Source organism: Salvia splendens, chromosome 13 (assembly GCF_004379255.2).
Source record: "Salvia splendens isolate huo1 chromosome 13, SspV2, whole genome shotgun sequence".
Lineage (NCBI taxonomy): Eukaryota > Viridiplantae > Streptophyta > Magnoliopsida > Lamiales > Lamiaceae > Salvia > Salvia splendens.
Genome location: NC_056044.1, coordinates 458,346 through 480,516, shown reverse-complemented (window position 1 = coordinate 480,516; position 22,171 = coordinate 458,346). Strand labels below are relative to the sequence as shown.

Genomic DNA, 22,171 nt, shown 5'->3' with positions numbered 1-22,171 from the left:
CAAGTGGGACATATATCATATGCGACCTTTCTTAATAAGGTGCCACCTCTATTGGTGTTGTACTAACTTACTACTACTATTATATTGTTATTATTAGTACGTAACTAATTGCTAAATTTTCTTACCCAATTTGAATACTTTGAAAAATCTCTAAAATAATTGTTCATGAAAATTGAAAAGACATGAATGTGCTTACATGACAATTGTATATATATAAACAACATAATTTAAAACATTAAAATTAAAAGCATCCAACTCATCATCTCTCTTACATCTCACCCCCTTTTTTTCTCTCTCATTGAGCTCTCTCTTCTCACTTCGCGAATTCCTACATCCACCACCGATTGCAACGACAATGACTATGCCGCCGCCAACCAACGTGCGGAATCTTAAAATGTGGAAATTGGCTGTATCGTCAGAATTTATGATTTTTTTTAAACATAATTTAAGTATGTGGGTATTACTAAAATTTAACCGGTTTGTAATTTTAAAGACCAATAGTCATTTTCATAAGGTAAGCTTATTTTGTTATACCTTGTTAAAAAAATAAAATTAGAGACATTTCGTTAATGCAAATGAAATTACTCCATCAAGGCAAGTTAGCACCGCCCAACTAGAGGCCCAACAATCGGGTGAGCCCAGCCCGAATTGTTTTTGTGCATAGCGTCACTAGATTTATAGATCTCGGCCCGATTTATCGGCCTGTTTAGTGGTCTCATTTTCTAAATTCAAATGTTTTTTTTACTCCATAATTTTGGTGAAATATATTTTGCTCTAAATAAAAATAAATCGAATGAATCGTTCGACAGTTATAACCGTCAATCGGTGTGAGTTATGATGTTCGATCATTCTCTTCGCGTGCTCTCTCTCTAAAAACACACACACACACTGCTGAATTATTGTTGAAATTCATGGACATGCTTCAATGGCGGTGATGAACTGGCAGAATTTCGAATCTGTTCCGTTGAGTTCGTAACGCCTCGGATTGAAAGCCTAAACGTAAACTTTCGTCGATTATAGTTTGACAGGGCGCTGCGTTTCTATACGAGTGAGTCGAGATTGAAATGTGAGTTGAATTCTCTGAATTCATCCATTTGTTTGTACATTTTCGTGGAATTTGATTGATTTCAGAAATTGATTTCGTAGAGAGAAGGATAACAAGATGATGGCCGAGGATTTAGGGGTGGAGGCGAAGGAGGCGTCGGTGAGGGAGGTGGCGAAGCTTCTGCCTCTGCCGGAGCTCTTGCAGTCCATTGCTTCGATTAAAGCTGATTACATTGCCCGTCAACAGGTTGTTTTCAGTGATTAGTTGAAGGATTCTGCATTTTGTAAATATATGTCCATATCTGGTAATTTATGACTTTGTATAAATTACTTACGTGATGGAGTGATTTTGCTTGGAAAATTCTGAATTCATGGTTGTAAGTGGAATCAGTTTGTTAAGGAAGCTTTATGGAGCAATTCCTAAAATGTAGATATAAAGACCAATGGCTGAAGAGATAAATTGAAGGTTTATAGGAGAATCATTGCTTGTTTTGTATTCATAGCTTTGTCAGACATACTGATGGATGATGTTTATATAGTGTTGGAACTTTTGGTTTCTTCTTGAATTATTTTGTTTCTTGCTGATGTTACTATAGTGAGTATATTTAGTTGACGTTTTTATTATTGTTTGGTGTCAGGCAAACGATGCACAACTCAGTACAATGGTTGCTGAACAGGTATAGATAGACCATGTACCGTAACATTCTTACTTGTGTGTTGAATTCCCAACCTAAAATCTAAATCCTTGCATTTTTAGCTTTCTTTTAACTGTCCTTTGTAATCAATGATTGAGTGTATCTTTGATATACTTATCTTTATTTGGTAATGGCTTGATTCAGGTTGAGCAGGCACAGTCAGGTCTAAAATCACTGAACTGGTCCCAAACGACGATAAATCAGCTCAGAGAAAATTTCTCTAATATTGAAAAGTATGAATATGATTTAACATACCCTACAACTCCCTCTTTCCTCAGTTATTTGACTTGAATTATTGAATTTTAAGGCTGACGAGAAATCATCTTTATCACAGGCTATGTCAACAATGTCAAACATTGATAGAAAATCATGACCAAATAAAGATCCTTAGTAATGTGAGGAACAACCTAAACACAACATTGAAGGTGAGGAACACCTAAACAAAACATTAAATCTTTACAATTGCATGATTGCAGTATACCTAGAAGTGTAAGGAGCTTGTTTCTTGGCACTTTCACAGCTTGTGCTTCCATTTGTCTCAGTTAATATTAAAACGTTTCATATTATGCCATATTATTTCATTGTGCTTTTGCAGGATGTGCAAGGCATGATGTCCATCTCTACTGAGGCTGCTGCTGCACGCAGTTCTTTGAATGATGACAATGAACTTATCAACACCTATGAGGTTGATATATCTGTGTGCTTCTATAACTTTTTCTAATTAGTCAAATATGAAAAACTATGCTACTGAACTAGCTTTGTCACAACTCTAGAGGTTAACTAAACTGGATGGGAAACGAAGGTTTGCATTGGCAGCTGTATCATCAAATGAAGAAGAGGTTGGTCGGCTGAGGTCAGAAAGTGTGCTTGAATTTTTATCATAAGGTTTTTATGCAAACGAATGCGTTTTAGCTAATCATAACTGAACATATTTTTTTATCAGTATATATATAAACTGTAAATAGACTAATTGGCAATCCCTGCATATTTTGTTAGAAGCCAGACTCTAACCTTCAACGTAAATGGTTTACTCCATAGAATGGTGTCAATTCTATATTTTGTTTGTTTGTGAGTTTCTATAATGGGCCTTAGGATAACTGAAGGATAAAAGTTAAAGCTCCCTGTATAGAATGAGTTCATGTAGTCCTTATCCCATCAAAAGAATCTGAAATGTAGTTGAGACTTCCACCCGTTCTTTTCTTTGTATGCATAAAGGATTTTAATTCATATTTGTAAAAAAGAGTACTTTTACCTCTTTATGATGGTTATTCCGAATTCAACAGTGAATACTTTGAAGATATTGATCGCACATGGGAGACATTTGAGAAGACATTATGGGGTCATATTTCAAACTTCATTAATCTTTCCAAAGAAAGGTATGCCTTTCTTTTGCTATTATAGAAACTCCCTTTTCTTGCCTCTTTGGTGTCTACATTTCTGGGTGACATAGTGCAGCGAACTTCCACTGAACTGCTCTCACTAGTTTGCAAAAACTTGTTTCAGGAAGACTTCAAATTGTAAATGACATGGCAGTTTTAAAAATTAAAGCCATGACTTGCTGGCTTGCCTAAACGTTTTAGTGGTCATTTACCAAAAGACATGATGAATTATACGTCAAATTTGAAATGTATACAAAATACGTTTGAAAATTTAGGCTAGGACAGGTCTATTTGATCAATCATCTTATACAGTAATACTTTAAAAAAATATGCCACAATATTTCGCATTCCTTTCCACATCTCTGACTTGAATTTAACCACTCTTCCAAGCATATCTTTTTTCTGATTATCACTGGAGTTTATTTTGATTTGCAGCCCTAAAACACTAGTTCGGGCATTGAGGTATGTATAATCTGAGTGAAACAATTTCCACATGAACTTTTGACCAGGATCGTCTGCATATTAATTCATCTTTTTTTCATAATGCTTAAAATGGAAAGGATTGTCGAAATGCAAGAAATCTTGGATCTAGAAATAGCGACTGAAGCAGCTGAGGCTGAAGGAGATGGTGAAATGCAGTCTCAAAGAAATACCAAGTATGTAGCGTTGGCCTCGGAATTTATTTTGGAACTCTATATATTGTTCATGTTAATGCATAAAAACAACAGAAGTTGTTAATCTAAGTTTTTCCTTTATTAATAAAATGGGTACCTGCATTTTCTTGCATATAGGAATACTAAAGGTAAAGGCTATAAGGATAAATGCTATGAGGAAGTAAGGACGTCTATTGAGTCACGTTTCGAGCGATTGCTCTCTGAGGTTCATTTTTTCCTTTCTTCTATACATTAGTCTACATTTATATGTTAGTTCTCATTTAACTAGCAATGAAATGTGTTGTGTTTCAGCTTTTATTTGAGGATGTGAAGGGAGCTATAGAGGAGGCTAAAAAGGTATATATTTACTTCCTGCCATATATATTCCTTTGCAATACTAATTTTTCTTCTCTCTATTTGGTCTCTTACATTTTTTTTCCTTTGGACATATGGCATTCACATTATAGAGCAAAAAGTTTCAAAAAATTTCTGATTCTGTGGAGTTTTCTGGTTATTGTCAGATTGGCGATGAACTTGGAGACATATATGACCATGCCACCCCTTGCTTTCCTCCCAGGTTTGCTATTTTTATTTGCAAACATGACTTTGTTCATTGGGATTGTTTAGTCATCCCTTTGAAGAGGCCTATTTGGCTATTTTTTGTTTCTTCTCGATGAAAAGTAGCTTAGTTATTGAAATTTTTGTTCCTTCAGATTTGAAATCTTCCAGCTTGCTGTAAATCTTTATACTGAGAGGTTTGTTCAGTGGCTGAGGTTACTCAGTGACAGAGCCACTGATCTGACAAATATAGAAATATTAAAGGTATTTTCATCTGAACCTACAGATTTTGGCACCAAACTTAAAACGATAATATAAAATATCGATTATTTCATTATATGTTCTCTACTTTGAACGCATACTTGCTTAAGGTAACTGGCTGGATTGTTCGTTACCAAAATAATCTAGTTGAACTTGGTGTTGATGAGACTTTTGCCCAAGTTTGTTCTGAGAGTGGTGCAATGGACCCACTTATGAATGCTTATGTAGAACGAATGCAAGCCACAACACAGGTAACTGAGAGAGCATTTCTGATGCTTTCTATCATATCAGATCACCATTTTCTGGTCAAGCTAAAGGCTTCTTGCGTTTTGTAGAAATGGTATATGAACATATTAGAGGCGGACAAAGTACAGGCACCAAAGAAAACAGAGAGTGGAAAGCTGTACACCCCAGCTGCTGTGGATTTGTTTCGTATCCTTGGAGAACAAGTACAGATAGTACGAGAAAATAGCACTACCCTCATGTTATACAGAATTTCTCTATCCATCATCCAGGTAGATTCAACTTGAGTAGCTTACGAACCTCGACAAAGCTGTTATTTTGTCACACTGGCTTTATTGATTCCATTAACTATGACCGTTGTTCTGGTTGTCATATAACAACAGTGGACGATAAGAATTGAGAAATTATTTGAATGAAAATCTGTTTTCGATCATCTCCAATTTATGCATCTGTTATAGCTTATCCCTTTGAAAAAAATATGTTTCAATAAGAAAGAGAAATAAATCTTTTGAAATGTGCAGTATATTGTCTTTTCAGATCTGAATATATGAATACCAAAGAACCTTATTTTACAACATTGGTTTTCCTGTTATATTCCAATTATATTATCTAAGTTAAGGGCAATCGTATTATCCATTACTATTATAAACGTGTGTATGAAGAGGTATTTCTGAACATCAAATCAATGGAAATTGCCAACGGTTTTGCTTTTCTTCTCCTTGCAGGTAATGATTGATTTTCAAGCAGCTGAAATGAAGAGCTTAGAAGCACCTCCTTCTGAAGTTGGTCTAGAAGTTTTGTGTGCCATGGTATGTGAATTATGCAAACACATAATATGTGATAGTGACATCAAACACTTATCCGAGCTTTTCATTCCTATCATTTTGTGACAGATAAATAACAATCTCCGCTGCTATGATCTTGCCTCGGAGCTAAGTGCTACCACACTTGAGGCTCTACCAGAGAATTATGCCGAGCAGGTAAATATGTGATAGGGAACTTTTACCTCAGTACAGAGTTTCAGCAAAATTCAAAGTTTACTGTCTATGCCACCTATAACTTATCCTTTAGTCCTAAAGGTGAAAGTCAAACCTTCTAAATTCGTAATCACACTTAGGTGGATGAACTATATCCTTTGAACTTGTGCTACATCCACTTAGTTAAGGCTAATGGGCCACCTTAGTCTAGTATGAGATAATATACTAATAAGTCGCTCGTTCTGTACTTTTTTCTTTATTTAACTCATAAACGTCTTAGTCAAGATAACTAGACTGGTTTACTTATCACATTATCTAGCAATTACGTCTAATTAAATGAATTAGGGAAACAATACAATATGCTAGTTTTCTTCTCTACAACATTCTTCAGCTTCTATTTTTCCATGTTCGAAAGGAAACACTTTATGCCTTTCTAGTATTCTGCGGTGAGGTTTACTCCACAATTCTTTTACATTGAGTACTAAACCTAGGAAATATTTCCATAGCATTACTTTCAAATTTATTGTTCTTTTTATTTAACTGTCATAGTTCATTCTACACTTCTGATGTATCGGATGAGTGCGTTGTGCTCTTTAAGAAAATCAGGAAGTAGCACAATGCTCCTTTATCTCTTAATTTGATCTTGGCAGAGCCCTGCTTTAAGCGTGATATTAACACCAAAAAAGCAAAAGGCATGGTCTAATAGAGTGATATTCTCTGATTGTTGTGGATTTGACGAAGCACTAGTCACTTCTATATGGACATATGTTTAGGAGAACCAAATGTTAATATGGTTTCTTGATACATGATCTTACCATAATGGATAACAAGTCTTGATGATTCTTTGAGCTGATTCTTTGTCATGTGTACAGGTAAGTTTTGATGAATCTAGCAAAGGCTTCCTCTTGGTTGCAAAGGTACGATAGTTATTTTAATTTTCTGAGTGAAAGACTACTTTATGGTCTTTTTATCATCTGTATAACATCAATATTTTTCTGGCCTTACTTCTCAGAACTCCCTTCCATTGGACAAATATTGTCTCCATGAGTAATAAGTATGACATATCTTTTTTAATGATTGTAAAGTGGTATAATTTATAATAACTAGGAAGCCGTACGCCAAACGGTTACTGTCATTTTTGAAGATCCGGGAGTTCAGGAGCTACTTGTAAAGTTGTATCATAAAGGTATGCCTCATATGAAGTCAGTGGCTTATCTGTTTGCACATGGCACATTTTGCTCCTTTTGTTCTTATGCTTATTTTTTAACTTGCACACTTAGAAAAGGATAATTTTGAAAACAACACACCTTAATCAGATAAACTCGACCGAAGAGAACCTGCTTCAAGAATGGAGTAACTGCCTTATGATTATAGTTCGACCACTTAAAAGTATTTACTTCAAGAAAGGATAATATTTTCTTTGTGAACTGTATCGTGCCAGTGGTCTTCTCCAAGTGATCCAGAAGGAGTATGGATTCACTATATGTGGAAAAGTAATTTCACAGGATGTTGGTTAAAGCACAATCTTAACAGGCTAAATTTGTAACAATTGCACTTATTCCGATAGTGTATTTTTTTCATTTACAGATTGGATGGAAGGACAGATAACCGAATACCTAATTGCTACATTTCGTGATTACTTCTCCGATGTCAAGACGTGAGTTATTTACTTGGTTCAGGTAGTCGACTTATCTGTTCCTGGATGATTCGGTTTATTCAGTATCCCTTTGTGTGATCACATAAAAGGTATATCGAAGAAAGATCATTTAGGCGATTTCTTGAGGCATGCCTCGAAGAGACTGTCATCGTCTATGCTGACCGTCTGCTCATTCAGGTTCCAATCATTTACCAATTAACTTTCAACAATCTGTGATCATGCCAATTCCCTTGATTCTTCTCTGTAGAAAAACTATATCAAAGAAGATACAGTTGAAAGGATGAAGCTCGATGAAGATGTGATAATGGAATTCTTCTTGGAGTATATGACCAACACTGTAAGCACTATTTTACTAAGCAACTCTCTTTTTTTTCGAATCGTGATGGTAAAACAGAAACAGGCCTCACCATTATCATCTATATAATGAAGAACTATTGCAATACGACAGCCTATATGTTGTAGGTTCTTGCTCGTGCTTTATGTCTAGATACTATGTTTGGTATGCATGCCGTCCGTGTGAACGTTTTGGATGCTGGATTTTTATACTAATTTCAACCTTATAATTGTAACATAACTTACGGAATTGCAGAAAGTTGAAAGTAGGGTGAAGGTACTTGCTGAATTAAGAGAACTTGCTTCAGCAGAAAGCCCAGATACCTTCACACTTGTATACACAAATATTCTGGACCACCAACCAGACTGCCCTGTAAGTCCCACATTCATTTATTTTGTTGAAATAATTCAAAGTGATTAATTACATCTACATTTCTTTTGCAGCCGGAAGTTGTCGAAAAATTGGTGAGCTTAAGAGAAGGCATACCTCGAAAGGATGCTAAAGAGGTAGAATGTTAAAACTCACTTCTTCTATAAGTATAATCGACACTTTTCTTTAGGAGACGTCTGCACGGTGCAGACATCCTACTTTAAATATAACCAACACTATATTTTAGATGTCCTCACACGAGTCGAAACGAACTTAACTACGAGTGATCTGATGCTATGGCTACTCTGTGAAACAGGTGATTCAAGAATGCAAAGAAATATACGAACATTCACTTGTTGATGGAATTCCTCCCAAACGAGGCTTCGTTTTCTCTAAAGTGAAGTGTCTCCAAGCTTCCTCCAAAGGAGGCATATGGCGAAAACTCACTTAGTTACTCTACTTACTTTTTTTGTCATTTCAATTAATCTCGACATATTACAAATTTACAATATGATTGCACTTTCACGATCATAATATCATAGTATTACTTGCACAATAAAAATTACTAAATCTTGTAAATTGACTCAATATTATACTTCGGCTATTATTTTTTTTATAGGAGCTACGCACAATTGTCCGCGCTCTTATTACGACTAAACGATCCTATTTAAAATAAAAGATGTAAATTTGCATTCTTTGATTTCAAAAGATTGATTACGAATAACAAATATATATGAAATTATATTTAAATAGGATTGAGATCGTATTGATTGGATCCTACTAAAACCACATTTTTAAACTTTATTTGGAACCAATACGTTGTAGTTTCCCACTGTATGTTTCTTAGTTGCATGTGCGATGTCTAAAAATAATATTATCTCCGTCCCAAAAAAATAGAAAATTTAATTGGCATAAATTTTAGTACAAAATTGATAAAATAGAACGAGATATATAAATAAACTTTCAAACTTTTGCACAAGACTTGTTTTCAAACTTTTGCACAAGATTTTTAAACAATAGCATTATCTTATCTATAATCAATAGCTGCCCAAGAAAAATCAAGTTCACGTGTCATCTCTTACGTTATCGTATTATAACTAATTAATAACAGTTTCTACTGATATTATCAATTGATATTTATATGTTACATAAATATATTTCAACAGTATATTTCACCGTTGCCTGATATATTTATTATTCATTAGTCAAAATGACGTGATAATGAATTTCTTTGCTTGATTCGCTTTGGCAATTTCCTGTAATATTCTCACGTGATAATCGTGAATACGAGAATCCACTTGCTTTCTTAAAAACAAAAAAAATATCACTGGCTTTGTGGTTCGAATTTTTTCCTTCACACAATCTTCTTTTTAGTACTGTTTTGTCTTGATACTGATTATTCAACAGTTTCTGGAGATCTAGAAAAAATTAAAAAAAATGTATTATCAATTTATTTGCAATGGACCCAATTAAATTTATCGTTTTGATATTAGTTAACATTAAGATAAAACGGAATATTATTCTTAACCCACTTGCTATTCATCCAACTTTTCTCCATAATTAGTCAAAAATATACTCGATCAATCCATTTAAATAGTGAACCAAGAAAGTTCTATGATGAAAATGAAAATTAGTAACAAAAATACCTTGTTTATTACTACCATTTAGAAAAAAATCAATGTCAAAGTCTACATGCTTTCATGTACGTACACCAACTTTTGTATAGTCATGATATCAATTAAATGAAATAGAAAAGTACAGGTCATAAAATTTTGGGTTGAAAATTCAAATAAAAAAATAATGATTTTTCATTTTATTTTTCCTTATAAATTAAGCTAGTTTTCATCCACATAAATAGTATTGTCAATAAAAAAGTCAAGGTGGGGCTACATATTTCGTACTATACTCCAACAGATTCTCTTATAAAAGAAATAATGAATTTCTCCATGTAAGGCTACAATTTATTGTAACAGAAAAAGAAAAAGAGAGATATTAAGGTCCATGGTTATGGGTGGAAAGGGAAAGAGTTATTCTTGGTTGAGTTTGTGTTTATTGGGTTCTACAATTGTTAATATATACTTTTTGAGTGATTTATATATTGATGGGAAGGGGAAGGGGAAGGGGAAGGGGAAGGTGAGTTGGGGTGAAGAAGGTGCAGCAAAAGCAGAAGAAGTTGCATCAATTTATTGTTCAAATCATGGAAGAGCTTATTTGGATGGAGTTATTGGTGAAGATGGGAAGCCTGTTTGTGAGTGCCACACTTGCTATGGTGGTTCTGATTGCTCTTTATTATCACCTCATTGTGCTGCTGATGCTGACAGGTCTCTCTCTCTCTCTCTCCTCTGTGTGGTTTGAAGTAAAACATGTTGTATGATGGATAACAGGATATGACATGTCTTGTAGATGGTATAATTTGTCTATCTATGTATTGTCTTGTAGAAGGTATAAAACAGTTAAAACATGTTTCGTAGGATAGATAACTTATCGATATTTGGAATTCTATGACTAAAATGTAATTCAATTATGTTTGGAATTTTATGATCAAAAATATCGGATGAGTTTTCTACCCTACTAAACATGTTAGAATGATGTATAACGTATTGTATTAAGGATAATGGGATATAGACTGCGTTGCAGGGGATATATTATACATGCTGGTAGTATGATGGAGAACGCAATATGGACAGTCTTGTAGAGGTTATTATATGGTGACTATATATACATAATACATACTACTTCCGTCCCAAAATAGTAGTCATATTTGGTGTGGGCACGAGTTTTAAGAAATATAAAGAAAAGTGGGTTGAATAAGTTAGTTGACTATGATATTAGTTTTATAATAAAATGTGAGTTGAATAAGTTGATGGAATGTGAGGCCTACTTACCATTTATGGTAAAAGTGAAATTTGACTCTTATTGTGGGACGGAATAAAATGACAAAATGTGATTTTTAGTGTGGGACGGAGGTAATACTATATCATTATGGATGGTTGAGATAGAGATTTGAGAAAACCGATAATTCAACCTAGGGAGATCAGATTGATAGTAGGTTATAGTCTTGGTCAAATAGAGAATATATGATCAACTAATAAAAGAGACACCAAAATCAATCAATAAAATAATTTCATTGAAAATGACAATCACAATGGTTTTCTCTAGCAACTTCCGCCAAAACAATAAATACGATGCATGGGATTTTGGGTGTACAATTTTAAAGCATACGAGGGAATTTAATTTTTTATTTCATGATTATTTCATGTAGTAGCATACATTATGTAAATCTTTATGTGGAGTGTCACTATGAAAAATAAATAACTTAGGTAACACATTAGTTTCGGAACCAGTGGTTACGGTTCGGAACCGCCGGTTCCGATTTTGGAAATTTTCGAACCACAACCGAACCACGAGGGTGTTTTGCGGTTGTGGTTTCGGTTCCAAAACCGTCGATTTCGGTTTCGGATCCGAACCGGTGGTTTTCTGATGGTTTTTCAAGTTCTGAATCGCCGGTTTTTTGCGGTTCTGGCTCGGTTTCAAGGTTTTCAATGGTTTTTCATTGTTCCAGTTTGGAACCGCCCGGAACCGGCAGTTCCGGTTCGAAAATTTTTGAACCTGAACCGAACCACGGTTCTAAAATCGACGGTTTCAGTTCGGATAAATTCTCACGGTTCCAGTTCGGAACCGTAACTGTCGGTTACGGTTTTGCGGTTAACCGCCGGAACCGTAAACCTTGGGCACCTCTAATTCAATCCTCACAAATACTGAAATAGGCTTGGTGCCGATTCTAGGCCGTTGTGATTTTCGAACGGTAATACCTAGTTGGTAGTCTGACACCCGTATATACATAAGCAAGATATTTTACGATAACAAAATTTGTACTACTATGGTTTTAGTTTTTCTTGTCCAATTAATGTAGTAAGAAAATTAATGATAATAAAAAAACTTCGGATTGTTAGATCCGAAATTGTCCTTTTATGTTTCAGAGGCTTCAAAACGTCGGTTTGGCGTGGCCGATGGCTCGGCCAAGCCAATAGGAGAATTCGGACCAAACAATTCCGACCGGCTCATGTTATTATGGCCCATCACAACTCAAAACCAACAATTTTGCTTGTGTTTTTTTTTTTATCTACTATGAGCTTTTAACTCTTTATATTTGTTTTGTCTAAGTGTAGTGGTGACCCACTATTCTTGGAGCCCTTCTGGATGCACCATGCATCCAGCAGTGCAGTTCTTATCTCAGGTTGGCACAGAATGAGCTACAACTTCCCCGGCCCGACCGCCATCTCCGAGGTGCTCGACAGCCACATCCGACGCCTCCACCACGTGGCCAAAAACGCCCTAACTGAAGGCAAATACATAGTCTTTGGTGGCGGATCCACACAGCTCCTCAACGCGGCCGTCTACGCCCTCTCTGCCAACCTCTCCTCCCCAGCGAGCGTCGTTGCAGCCGTCCCCTCCTACCCTGTTCGCCTCCCGTCACAACCCTAAAAATGGCTAACTAAATCCATCATCTAAAAAACTTCATTTTCCTTCATGTAGCTTTACAAGACTCAAACAGATTTCTTCCAAAACAAGAACTACGCGTTCAAAGGTGACGCCTCGTTGATGAGCAACGCCTCGTATGCAAACACGAACGTGATCGAGTTCGTGACCTCCCCCAACAATCCAGATGGGAATCTGAAGGAGGCTGTGTGCAAAGGACCTTGTGTGAGAGCTATTTATGATCATGCCTATTTTTGGCCTCATTTTACAGCAATCCCTTCCCCTGCTGATGAAGATGTCATGATTTTTACGATGTCTAAGCTCACCGGTCATGCGGGAAGCAGATTCGGGTAACAATTCTTCCTTGATTTTCCCATTTTCTTCAAGAATAGGACAGTACATTGGCTGTAATCTCCCCTGTTTCACCTCATTGCTTATCAATCTTTTTCAAGATTCCTTTTTTATTTTAATAAATAAAATATCATGTCACATTCTACAACAAAATCAGTAATTAAATCAAACCATTCAATAATTTGGAAAAATCATAATTGTTAATTCTAACTTGTAACCAAGGCTGCAACCTCCCCTGTTTCACCAAATTGGACAAAATGGTATACAAAAACCTCATATTTTCTCGATGTCTAACGACAGATGGGCGCTCGTGAAAGACGTGGAAGTCTACTATAACATGATGGCGTACATTATAGCAGCAGAGATGGGAATCTCAAGAGAGACTCAACTTAGAGCTCTGCAGCTTATGAAAGCAATTCTTCGTGGAGATGGCAAGGAGATCTTCGATTATGCATTCGAGAAGATGAGTGATCGTTGGGGAAAATTGAGCCGGATTTTCTCAAAGTCGAAGCGTTTCTCCATCCAAGAAATCCCACCGTTGTACTGCAACTTCTTTGATAAAGTTAGGGGACCTTCTCCAGGTGATCATTTGGACTCCAATCTTGAATATTATTATGCTTATATAAACTTATTTAAAAGAAAAATAAATAATTAATGGTTTCTTGCATCCTTGAATTTGATGGAGAATTCAAGATTTTGTTGTTGCTATGATCAAACTATATGTAGTGGTATTATTGAAACATTTCAAAAATTGTCTCAAAATTTTCAAGATTGATCAAATGCCATGACTATTTATTTGTTTTGTTCAATTCACCCTCTTTTTTAAAAATATAGCTATATTAATACATCATATAACACTGTTAGGTTATGCATGGGTGAAATGTGAAAGAGAAGAAGACCTAGATTGCACAAGAGTTCTCCGGGAAGCAAACATCATCGGTCGGGCCGGCAGCAGGTTCAGCGTCGATGACCGCCATGTTCGTCTCAGCCTGCTCAAGGGCGACGATGACTTCAATCTACTCTTGAATCGTCTCGAGAAACTAGTGGACGAGGAAGGCGGGCCAGAGGCCGTGTCAGGCTTTTAACGATCAATCTCATAGTTGATCTTGATTTAATAATGTTGTACAAAATTATTCAACTTGAAATTGCTTCTCATTGCCTATTTCATTCAATACATCAAATTAAGCCTCCACATTTCCACTTACTTCCACACACACAAAAGAAAGATCACTTATTTTGTTGGATATGAATTCATAACTCTTTGAAAATGATGTGATTATTGCCAAATAAAGTGTAAAATATCATTATTTACACACACACACACCAGAGAGAGAGAGAGAGAGAGAGAGAATGAGTTATCCAAACAATAAGAACTGATATGGATACATGGGAGTAGTCTAGAAAATTATTACAAGAAGAGTGAGTGGTAATATCCATTTTGCAGTCTGAGTCAGAGTTGTGTTTCTTTAGCTCAAACAAACATCAAACGATAATGGAACTTAGCCCCAACTATAGTACCTTTTGCTTCCTTTCATCAATTTCAGCCTCTACTTTCACACAGATATAGCACACCCTAATTCCTTCGCAGCCGAACCCACAAACTCGATGGGCAGCCCCGTTGCAAGCCGGCTGTGCGCTTCCCACGTCAAGCACTTCTCGATGTCAGCTTGCCAGTCAATGGTGCCTATCTTGTTCAAGTACTGCTGGTACCGCGGGTTGTGGATTATGTTCACATCCGGTGGTTTGGTCTTCGGCTTCAGTGAACCGTTGTGTAGGATTGCGCGGAGAACTGAGGTGCTGAGAGCGCGGACATGGGCGCTTGGGTGAGAAACGCAGCGAACTGTGGCTGGGAGGCGACACTGTAAAATAAAACCATGCTGTAATCAGAAACAAGTGTAGGAACACGTCGTTTTCTATGAATTCGCTTTTATGCATTGGACACGAGACGTGATGAAGAAGAGTTTTTAGTACCTTTAACAGGTTTGAGAGGCCATCTACAACAGCTAATCCTGACTCTCCCCATTCAAGCACGGCTTGAACTGCTCTTGCCGTTACTTCCAGAAGCTGTTCGATATTTGAGTAGCGAGCAAGTGAGTAATACAATAAACGGGCATTATTACTTAGAGATGGGAATTCCTATCCGATGAAATTTTACCTCCAGTTGAGGTAAAGTGCATGCTTCTCCATCAACAAGCATCCCGTCCGTGGCACGGAGGAGGACGTCTGATGCACTAGCAAGAATTACTAGCGACTCTGCGGCCTCGTGATTCCTCATTAACTCGACAATCACTTTCACGATTCTTTGGTTGACTCTCCACATCTTTTGCCCAAGATCGTCGTCCTTAGCAATCCAAGGTTTCAATTCCCTCTCAGCCTGACAAACAAATAACATCCAGGAAACTGACTAAACAGATGGTATGTAATTGATAAAACAAACACAACTGAAATGCATATAATAACTATTGACACTAGCAAAAGAGAGTTCACAATAAATTGAGAGCAGAAATTCAAGTAAAACAAAATCGGGACCTGAAGGACAACGGCTGTTGCAGCTTTTGCTGGTGATGCCGATACTACATTACAGAGTGCAGCCACCACCTGTAAATTTTTTCAATGGAAACAAATAAACACTGTATTAGGCTTACAATCAAAGGGAGGCGAAAAAAAAGGACACAATTAGGAAAGGCCAACGAGAAGTTCAATTATACCTGTCTCCATCCTTGCTGGGCAGACGTGCTCTCAGCACTGGGTTGTGTCTCAGGCGAAACAATCAGTTTGTGCCAAAGCAGTGAAACAACAGAGAAACATAGTTCTTGCTTTTCAGCAAGGACAGACCTCAGAAGAACATTCCCACTGCAATTAAATCCTATATGCCTATCCATCGTCAAGAAGTTGGCCAAATCCGAAGCATCTATAGGGAAATTTGCAATTCCTTTGTCCATTGAACATCTTCCAGCTTCCCCAGGATCATACTTCCTATGACTAACTAAATCTTCAGAACGAGGCAAGTTTTCACATGGTGACAAAGAGGGACGATCTGGTTCTGATTGGCGACAGCTACCACAATTTTTAAGCTTTTTACCATGAAAACATGAAGACATTTCCTTCAGTGATGGCGCATGGAGTAGGTGAGCCTCCAATGGTTCAGCTTTGTTGACTATAGACGCAACAACTTTGCTGTGAATATCGATCAGATTGAAGAGGGACGACGCCCTGGAATAAATTTCACTGTCCCACTTGCATCTCACCAGGGTGGAAAGAGCACGCATGCATGCCTTTGAACGTCTAAACAAATCAGAAACATGAGCTGCAACCATAGCGGCAGCCACTATTTCATTCGAACTGTAGCTCCAGGAAGTGCCAATCGAAGATGGTTTCAAAGAAAAAAGGGCCTCTAGGATTGCTAATATTCTGCGAGTGTGATCAACAGCTGAATCAATACCACTCTGCAACTGACTGGACAGGTCATTCACTTTCGCAGGCTTAGCAATGTCAGAAACATTTCTCGCACCTACGCCGTTACTTCCTTTTGAGATCAAAGGGAAGAGCTGGAGTTCACATGATAAGGCACAAACAGCAGCAATAACGTAAGAATCAAATGCTGCTACGGGCCCCTGTTTCTTGCACTGTTTATTAATTTCTGATTCTCTTTCCTTCCACCCGTCTTCACCTACATATTCAGAATGAGATTTTTCACCTTTGGGGCGCTTGCTGCTATTGGGCTGCGCTTCATGGCTGACACAGACAGTTAAGACAACAAAAAGAAGGCGGGAGGCAAGCTCTACAGAAGCACACGACTCTAAGAATAGTGCGTGAACCATTGTGCGAAGCTCCGCCACAGCAAGATTCTTGGATGCAGACCCAAAAATATATCTGGTCTTCCTAGTTTGTTCTCTAGAGGACTCAGGTGGGAATGTCCTTTGTAGAATTGCTTCAACGGTAGCAACAAATATTTTCATTAGACAGGTTTCGGATGGGCTTCCACGAGGAAGATATTCAAGCACTTTAAGAAGAGGAATGTACAAGTTCCATGATAGAACGGGAGGCTGCAGCGGTGTTGCGACTATGATATCTGGAAGATCAACTGCAGAAGAACTTAAAGGTATCAAACCGTAAGCAGCTTCCCATATCGTACAAATTCGCCATTCAACCTCTGGACCATGTGCACAAAGCATAGATACAATCCCTTGGGCAGTAGCTTCTACTGTAGCTTCTGCTGCAGGCAATTCTCGTTGCTGAAATAATAAGCAGCTGCTGGTTAAAATGCACGAATGATTGACAAACAAAATTATGTCGAGATTGCGGCCATTCTGAGCCTTTAGCAGATGAGGTACCTGCTTTCTTTCAGACGAAATGTAACCACCTAGAGGCTGGTGCTGAAGTTCAATACCATCAACTTGTCTCAGTGGGGGAAAAAGTAAAGCTGGTTGAGAAAGTATTCGGAAAAGTAAGGCAGCTGCAGCATCTGCAGCAATTCCAGCTCGCATAGACATCGCAATCCCAATTGCTCGTAGGAAATGCAAGTGCATCCAATTCCTTGGGAGCTGGATCATAATAGCAAACAATCAAGATTTTCATGCAGATTAATCAGAGACAGATCTTCCCATTTACAATATAGCCTTTTTAAGTGCCAGCATATCCATATTCAGATAGTCACACATAAATCTTTTGACTTTATATCTAATATTGTTTGGATTGCAACTTCGTTCATTGATCCTATAATTTTCAATTGATTGTTAAAAGTTCATTAGATTGAGAGAAAGAGAAGAATAAGTGTAATATACCCTCATGCCTGTGGCATAGTCTTCTGCTGCTCGAAGAAGTTCCACTAGTTGTACAGCAGCATCAAGAGCATCTGGAGCCCAGGAGGGGGGAGCCTCTAGAAGTCCAAGAAGGAGCCTTTGGGTGGCACTTGGACTAGCTATTGCATAGTATCTAAAACCAGAAAGGAAAATTAACCTCATGATAAAATCCTTGTATCTTCTAAAACACGAATCAGAAACTACCTGTGAAAGAGACGTGCATAAGGTTCAAGTGCTGGCAGACCAGCGACTAGATGTTCATCCATAGGTGTTGTTGGAGGTGGAAGAAGAAGTGCAGGGACGGCGGCTGCAGTCAAAGTAGCAGTTTCATATCGAGCTACTTCCTCGTCACATACACTAAGTATAACTCCAGCGCCATTAGCAACGGCCCACCTCGGAGTTGATGGCATGAGCTGGGGATGCTTCCCAGATCCACGAGAAGTGGCTGAGATTATAAGTGGTAATAATTATTGTCAGGAAAATTGGTCGTGCTTCAGCTCTACTAAAATCTCAGAAAGACAAACCAGAGTTTCAAACAGCTGTAAATTTAGTATGGTAGTGAGCAATATAAAGAGCATTTAAGGTGCAAAAACAAAATTTTTACCGAGTATTATTTGAATTCATATGAGATAACACATTATTTTTCCATTGATGCTCTGCAGACATATCAATATTACTCCATAACAGATGTATCCAATCTGCTATAAAACAATATTGTAGTGACACTAGCTACCATAAACTACTAAATCAAACTTATGGTAATAAGCTCTTTTTCCAAATGATTTGATTTGTGGAAAGTCCCAAACTTACCAAATCTGTTAAGCAATACAGCAGTGAATGTGATTAAGCTATTTATAATGCAAAGCAGATAAATTTCTGGCAACGAGAGTAACTTTATTTTTAATAGTGAAAAGAATGTTCAACGTAGACTTGTTGATAAAAACACGACTGACCAGTTATAGGCGGTTTTAACTCTCCAGCAGCATATTTTCCCATAACACCACCGCACCTACAAAATATGTTGAAATGGTTCAGACATTTATGTAGCTACCTTGGATGAAAACCAATTTAATTCAATAAAAGATGCATAATGAAATGAGTACATGATCATGCACGCAAAATTTGCATATCGGGAAGGAATGATTTTTTAAAATTTGAAAGTTACATAATAATGAGGTTTACAGTCGGCAGTCGCAATCTTTAGTTTCTTTCGAACAATAACTCAGTAAGGTGTAATTTCGAATTTGGATAATAATGTAATAAGTGCTGGCGTGCAACAGTCCATTCGTGGGCACTACTTACCATCGAAAATAATCACTCCTTATACCAAGAGGTGTGGCAAGCAAAATATCAGTGATCCAGGGAGACAGTGGCCTCAAAGGTTTCCTCTCTGCCAGCGAGGAGGGTGAAGAAGAAGGCTCTCCATCTATTGACTTGCTAGTTGATGCATGATCTCCACTGCTACTTCTATCGGGTAAATTTTCATGGCGTTCCAACTTGTAAATTGGCCTGTTATAGTGGGTCAATATTCTTAGTATCTCACCACATGCAAGGGCCCACTGCTCCGAATACTCATTCTGCAATTAAAGATGATATAATCATTGCCATGGATCTTTTTGAATTTTGAGTATTTAAAATCAGTTCAAATGTTAAAAAGAAAATAATTCCATCAGGACATAATATAAAAGAAATAATAGCTGATAGTGGAGAGAAATCACACATACATCGGTACATAAAAATGAAATCTAAGCAAATTCAGAGTAATAACAGGAAGTAAATTGGTAAACTCGTAGTACCTCGCTGTTTGGACAAAACAAGGAAATGAAAGAAGCAAATGGTGGACCACTTCTGTCATATTCAAGTGTGCAATCGATAATACATGAAATAATAGGAAGTAAAACAGCATGGCCATGCTCCGGATGGTGAAGAACAAAAGTTGCTGTAAAGAAGGAAAATAAAAGTTAAAGGGAATCATGAAGCAACCTGAACTTTATATAACAATACAACCATTATATGAAAAATACCAAGAACATCGTCAAAAAGTCTGTTCTCCTTGGATGGATACCGGCTACGGATTAACTGCAAAACAAGCATTAAAATTTTATTAAGAAAAATTTGCTTCAGCAAACAAACATACTGTAAGAAAATACCTCTGCTATGTCATCAGCAAATTGTTCTGAGGTGAACTGTCCGAAATATTCAACATATGCAGTAATTTGAGCCTACAATGAAGTTCATAATTCATATAGGATGTTAGTATCTGAAAGGAAAAAAAATCACAAACATTAGATAAAAATATTACACGTATAGAAGATCAACAGTTATAAAATAAATTGTAACAAATTATAATATCAATAAAATAGTTAAAATATCTGTTACCAAAAAGGGCTAATTAAACCATGCCCTATTTATAACCCAAAAAAGAGAAGAAAAATGAAAGACTGCAGCTTATCAGGAACATCTATACTTGGATACAAGAACTATAAATAAACTTGTGGAGCCACAATTGTTTAATTTGGAAATACACCTTTCGTTGTTCTGCATCTTGTGGAGGCGGCCAAAATAATGAAGAGAACTGCAAACTGTCGATCCACTTCTCATTTGATGTTGCCATAAACCTATCTATTTAAGCAAGGTGCAAGCAGTAAGTAAAGCAACGATTTCCATAAAAGCTCTACCAATCCAGGATCAACAGACAATAATTCAGCATTTTATGAATCCAAATTAAAAGGATAGCTCGTTCAAACATTGATTATGGACGCAACATAGCTCCAATTTTTAGAGTCAAATAGTGGAAGAAATTTACAGCATGCAAGCTTGCACACGGAATAATCTGAGTGTACAGAGTGCCCTGCAAGACCACAAAATCATGGAAGTTCGAATTAACCACTTTACGTTGGGGTCCAAACCAGCTCAGAACCAACTTGATTATGTCAAAGAGTAAACTTCATCCAAATAGTCAAACTTTGGCACCTTAAGAGGAAGAAGAACGTAATTTTATCCACCAGAAATTAGAAATTAAGCTCAATTGCACTTTTTTCTCTTATACTTAAATCTTTGATTTGTATAAAGATTACATCTTACTAATTTATGTATTAAACATATACTCTAACTATCCTAAAAAACAGTATATATAAACTAAAATGATTGTCTTTGTTATATAATCTGAGTTAAAACCAAAATAAGTTCAATTATGATGAGGATCCACATGTATAAATCTCCTCTTGTTCATTTATTTTCCTAATTAAGAAGCAAATATTATAACGAACATAATCAAATTTAAAGCTACTAAATACAAACTCTGTGCCAGCTGAGTTAAATAATTTCCTCAAATCCTCCAAAACTCAACACCTAAAAAATTACTGCAATTTTCAAGTCACAGTTTAACTCCTTCACTTAATATCTTTTGCCTTTCCCTTTAGGAATAAATCATCATCCTCAAAAGTAAATCTAAATTCTGAAGCAATCAAAACACAAGATCTGTCTGAGCACAGTTCCGTAATTTTTCTCAATCATCCGATACCTAATCCTCTCAGGAAGCGTAAATCACAGCATTTTCTACAGCTAAACAAATTTAAATCACAAATCACTAACACAAACAATACTAATTACACCAAAATAATCAAAGCAGGGGCAGTCGCACCTCGATTCAGTGTTAAATCAGAGCGAAACACGGGAAGTAATTACTGTATACTGAGACGAGGCTGCAGTTTCCGAGGTAGGATTTTATGGGTGGGAGAGAGAGATTAGAGAGAGAAATGAGAGAGAGGGGGGGGTTAAAGAGAGAAATGAGAGAGAGAATGAGATCTTTAACTGGAATCTCCCTTCTGCATACGTGGCTATGATATTTTCCTCATGCCTCAGCTAAGCCATGTGGCATGCCATGTACATCAAATAATCATGTGAATCAGCATGCATGTCATCATCATGTGAATTAACTCCAATTTTCTCACCGTGCGACCGGTTAAGACGAAGTATAATTTATTTAATATATTAGAGAAAATTTTAGATGTTATTTTGAAGGATATTAAATCATAACTTGAGCACATTTATAAATTTTACAGAGTGTATATTTTCTTTATTAAAATTATATCAGTTATCATCAAGTTTGAAATTATTCCCATAATATTTAATTTTTGGAGAGTTGAGACTTGAGAGCACCTGAGCACTAAATTGATTTTGATAATTTATTACAAAATCAAATTACGACCTCGACAATCAACATATATTGTTTGTTTGTTTGTTTCCATGAAAATCTAAAACATTTTTCACAAAACAACCCTATAACTAAATTAATTAACTAAATAACGTCTTTAATGGAGTACTATTACTTATTAAATAAATGAAATGTATATGTAACTAAAACTAA

General features: G+C 36.6%; 3 protein-coding genes across 7 annotated transcripts; 2 read left to right on the top strand and 1 right to left on the bottom strand.

Annotated features, from left to right (window-relative positions):
* Window positions 1–777: 777 nt before the first annotated feature.
* Window positions 778–8,704, top strand: LOC121759995 (exocyst complex component SEC6-like). 2 transcript variants are annotated; one of them, XM_042155595.1, is made up of 26 exons: window positions 778–1,066; window positions 1,147–1,291; window positions 1,683–1,721; window positions 1,884–1,972; window positions 2,074–2,164; window positions 2,335–2,424; window positions 2,513–2,592; window positions 3,023–3,115; window positions 3,554–3,580; window positions 3,679–3,774; window positions 3,910–3,997; window positions 4,084–4,128; window positions 4,293–4,348; window positions 4,485–4,593; window positions 4,701–4,841; window positions 4,926–5,105; window positions 5,559–5,642; window positions 5,727–5,813; window positions 6,683–6,727; window positions 6,918–6,996; window positions 7,398–7,467; window positions 7,557–7,644; window positions 7,715–7,804; window positions 8,057–8,173; window positions 8,245–8,307; window positions 8,487–8,704. In XM_042155595.1, exons 2-26 carry the CDS (start codon window positions 1,163–1,165, stop codon window positions 8,619–8,621), a joined length of 2,211 nt encoding a protein of 736 aa, XP_042011529.1. In that variant the 5' UTR covers window positions 778–1,066; window positions 1,147–1,162; the 3' UTR covers window positions 8,622–8,704. The 2 variants fall into 2 exon arrangements, with proteins under 2 accessions (XP_042011529.1, XP_042011530.1); XM_042155596.1 differs by lacking the exons at window positions 778–1,066; window positions 1,147–1,291 and adding an exon at window positions 1,297–1,349.
* Window positions 8,705–10,135: 1,431 nt separating this feature from the next.
* Window positions 10,136–14,192, top strand: LOC121761893 (tryptophan aminotransferase-related protein 3-like). The gene is made up of 5 exons (XM_042157595.1): window positions 10,136–10,491; window positions 12,340–12,631; window positions 12,707–12,999; window positions 13,301–13,581; window positions 13,865–14,192. The coding sequence occupies exons 1-5, from the start codon at window positions 10,172–10,174 to the stop codon at window positions 14,083–14,085; spliced, it is 1,407 nt and encodes a 468-aa protein (XP_042013529.1). The 5' UTR covers window positions 10,136–10,171; the 3' UTR covers window positions 14,086–14,192.
* A 163-nt stretch (window positions 14,193–14,355) lies between these two features.
* On the bottom strand, window positions 14,356–21,602 carry LOC121761891 (protein GIGANTEA-like). 4 transcript variants are annotated; one of them, XM_042157593.1, is made up of 16 exons: window positions 21,446–21,602; window positions 20,550–20,653; window positions 20,330–20,424; window positions 19,953–20,024; window positions 19,827–19,881; window positions 19,599–19,741; window positions 19,105–19,379; window positions 18,756–18,811; window positions 18,007–18,247; window positions 17,785–17,935; window positions 17,335–17,544; window positions 15,709–17,235; window positions 15,530–15,598; window positions 15,156–15,374; window positions 14,972–15,064; window positions 14,356–14,859 (listed from the first exon to the last, which is right to left on the bottom strand). In XM_042157593.1, exons 3-16 carry the CDS (start codon window positions 20,414–20,416, stop codon window positions 14,554–14,556), a joined length of 3,504 nt encoding a protein of 1,167 aa, XP_042013527.1. In that variant the 5' UTR covers window positions 20,417–20,424; window positions 20,550–20,653; window positions 21,446–21,602; the 3' UTR covers window positions 14,356–14,553. The 4 variants fall into 4 exon arrangements, with proteins under 4 accessions (XP_042013527.1, XP_042013526.1, XP_042013525.1 ...); XM_042157592.1 differs by having other exon boundaries at window positions 20,609–20,653; XM_042157591.1 differs by having other exon boundaries at window positions 20,330–20,420; window positions 20,609–20,653.
* Between the last annotated feature and the right edge of the window lie 569 nt (window positions 21,603–22,171).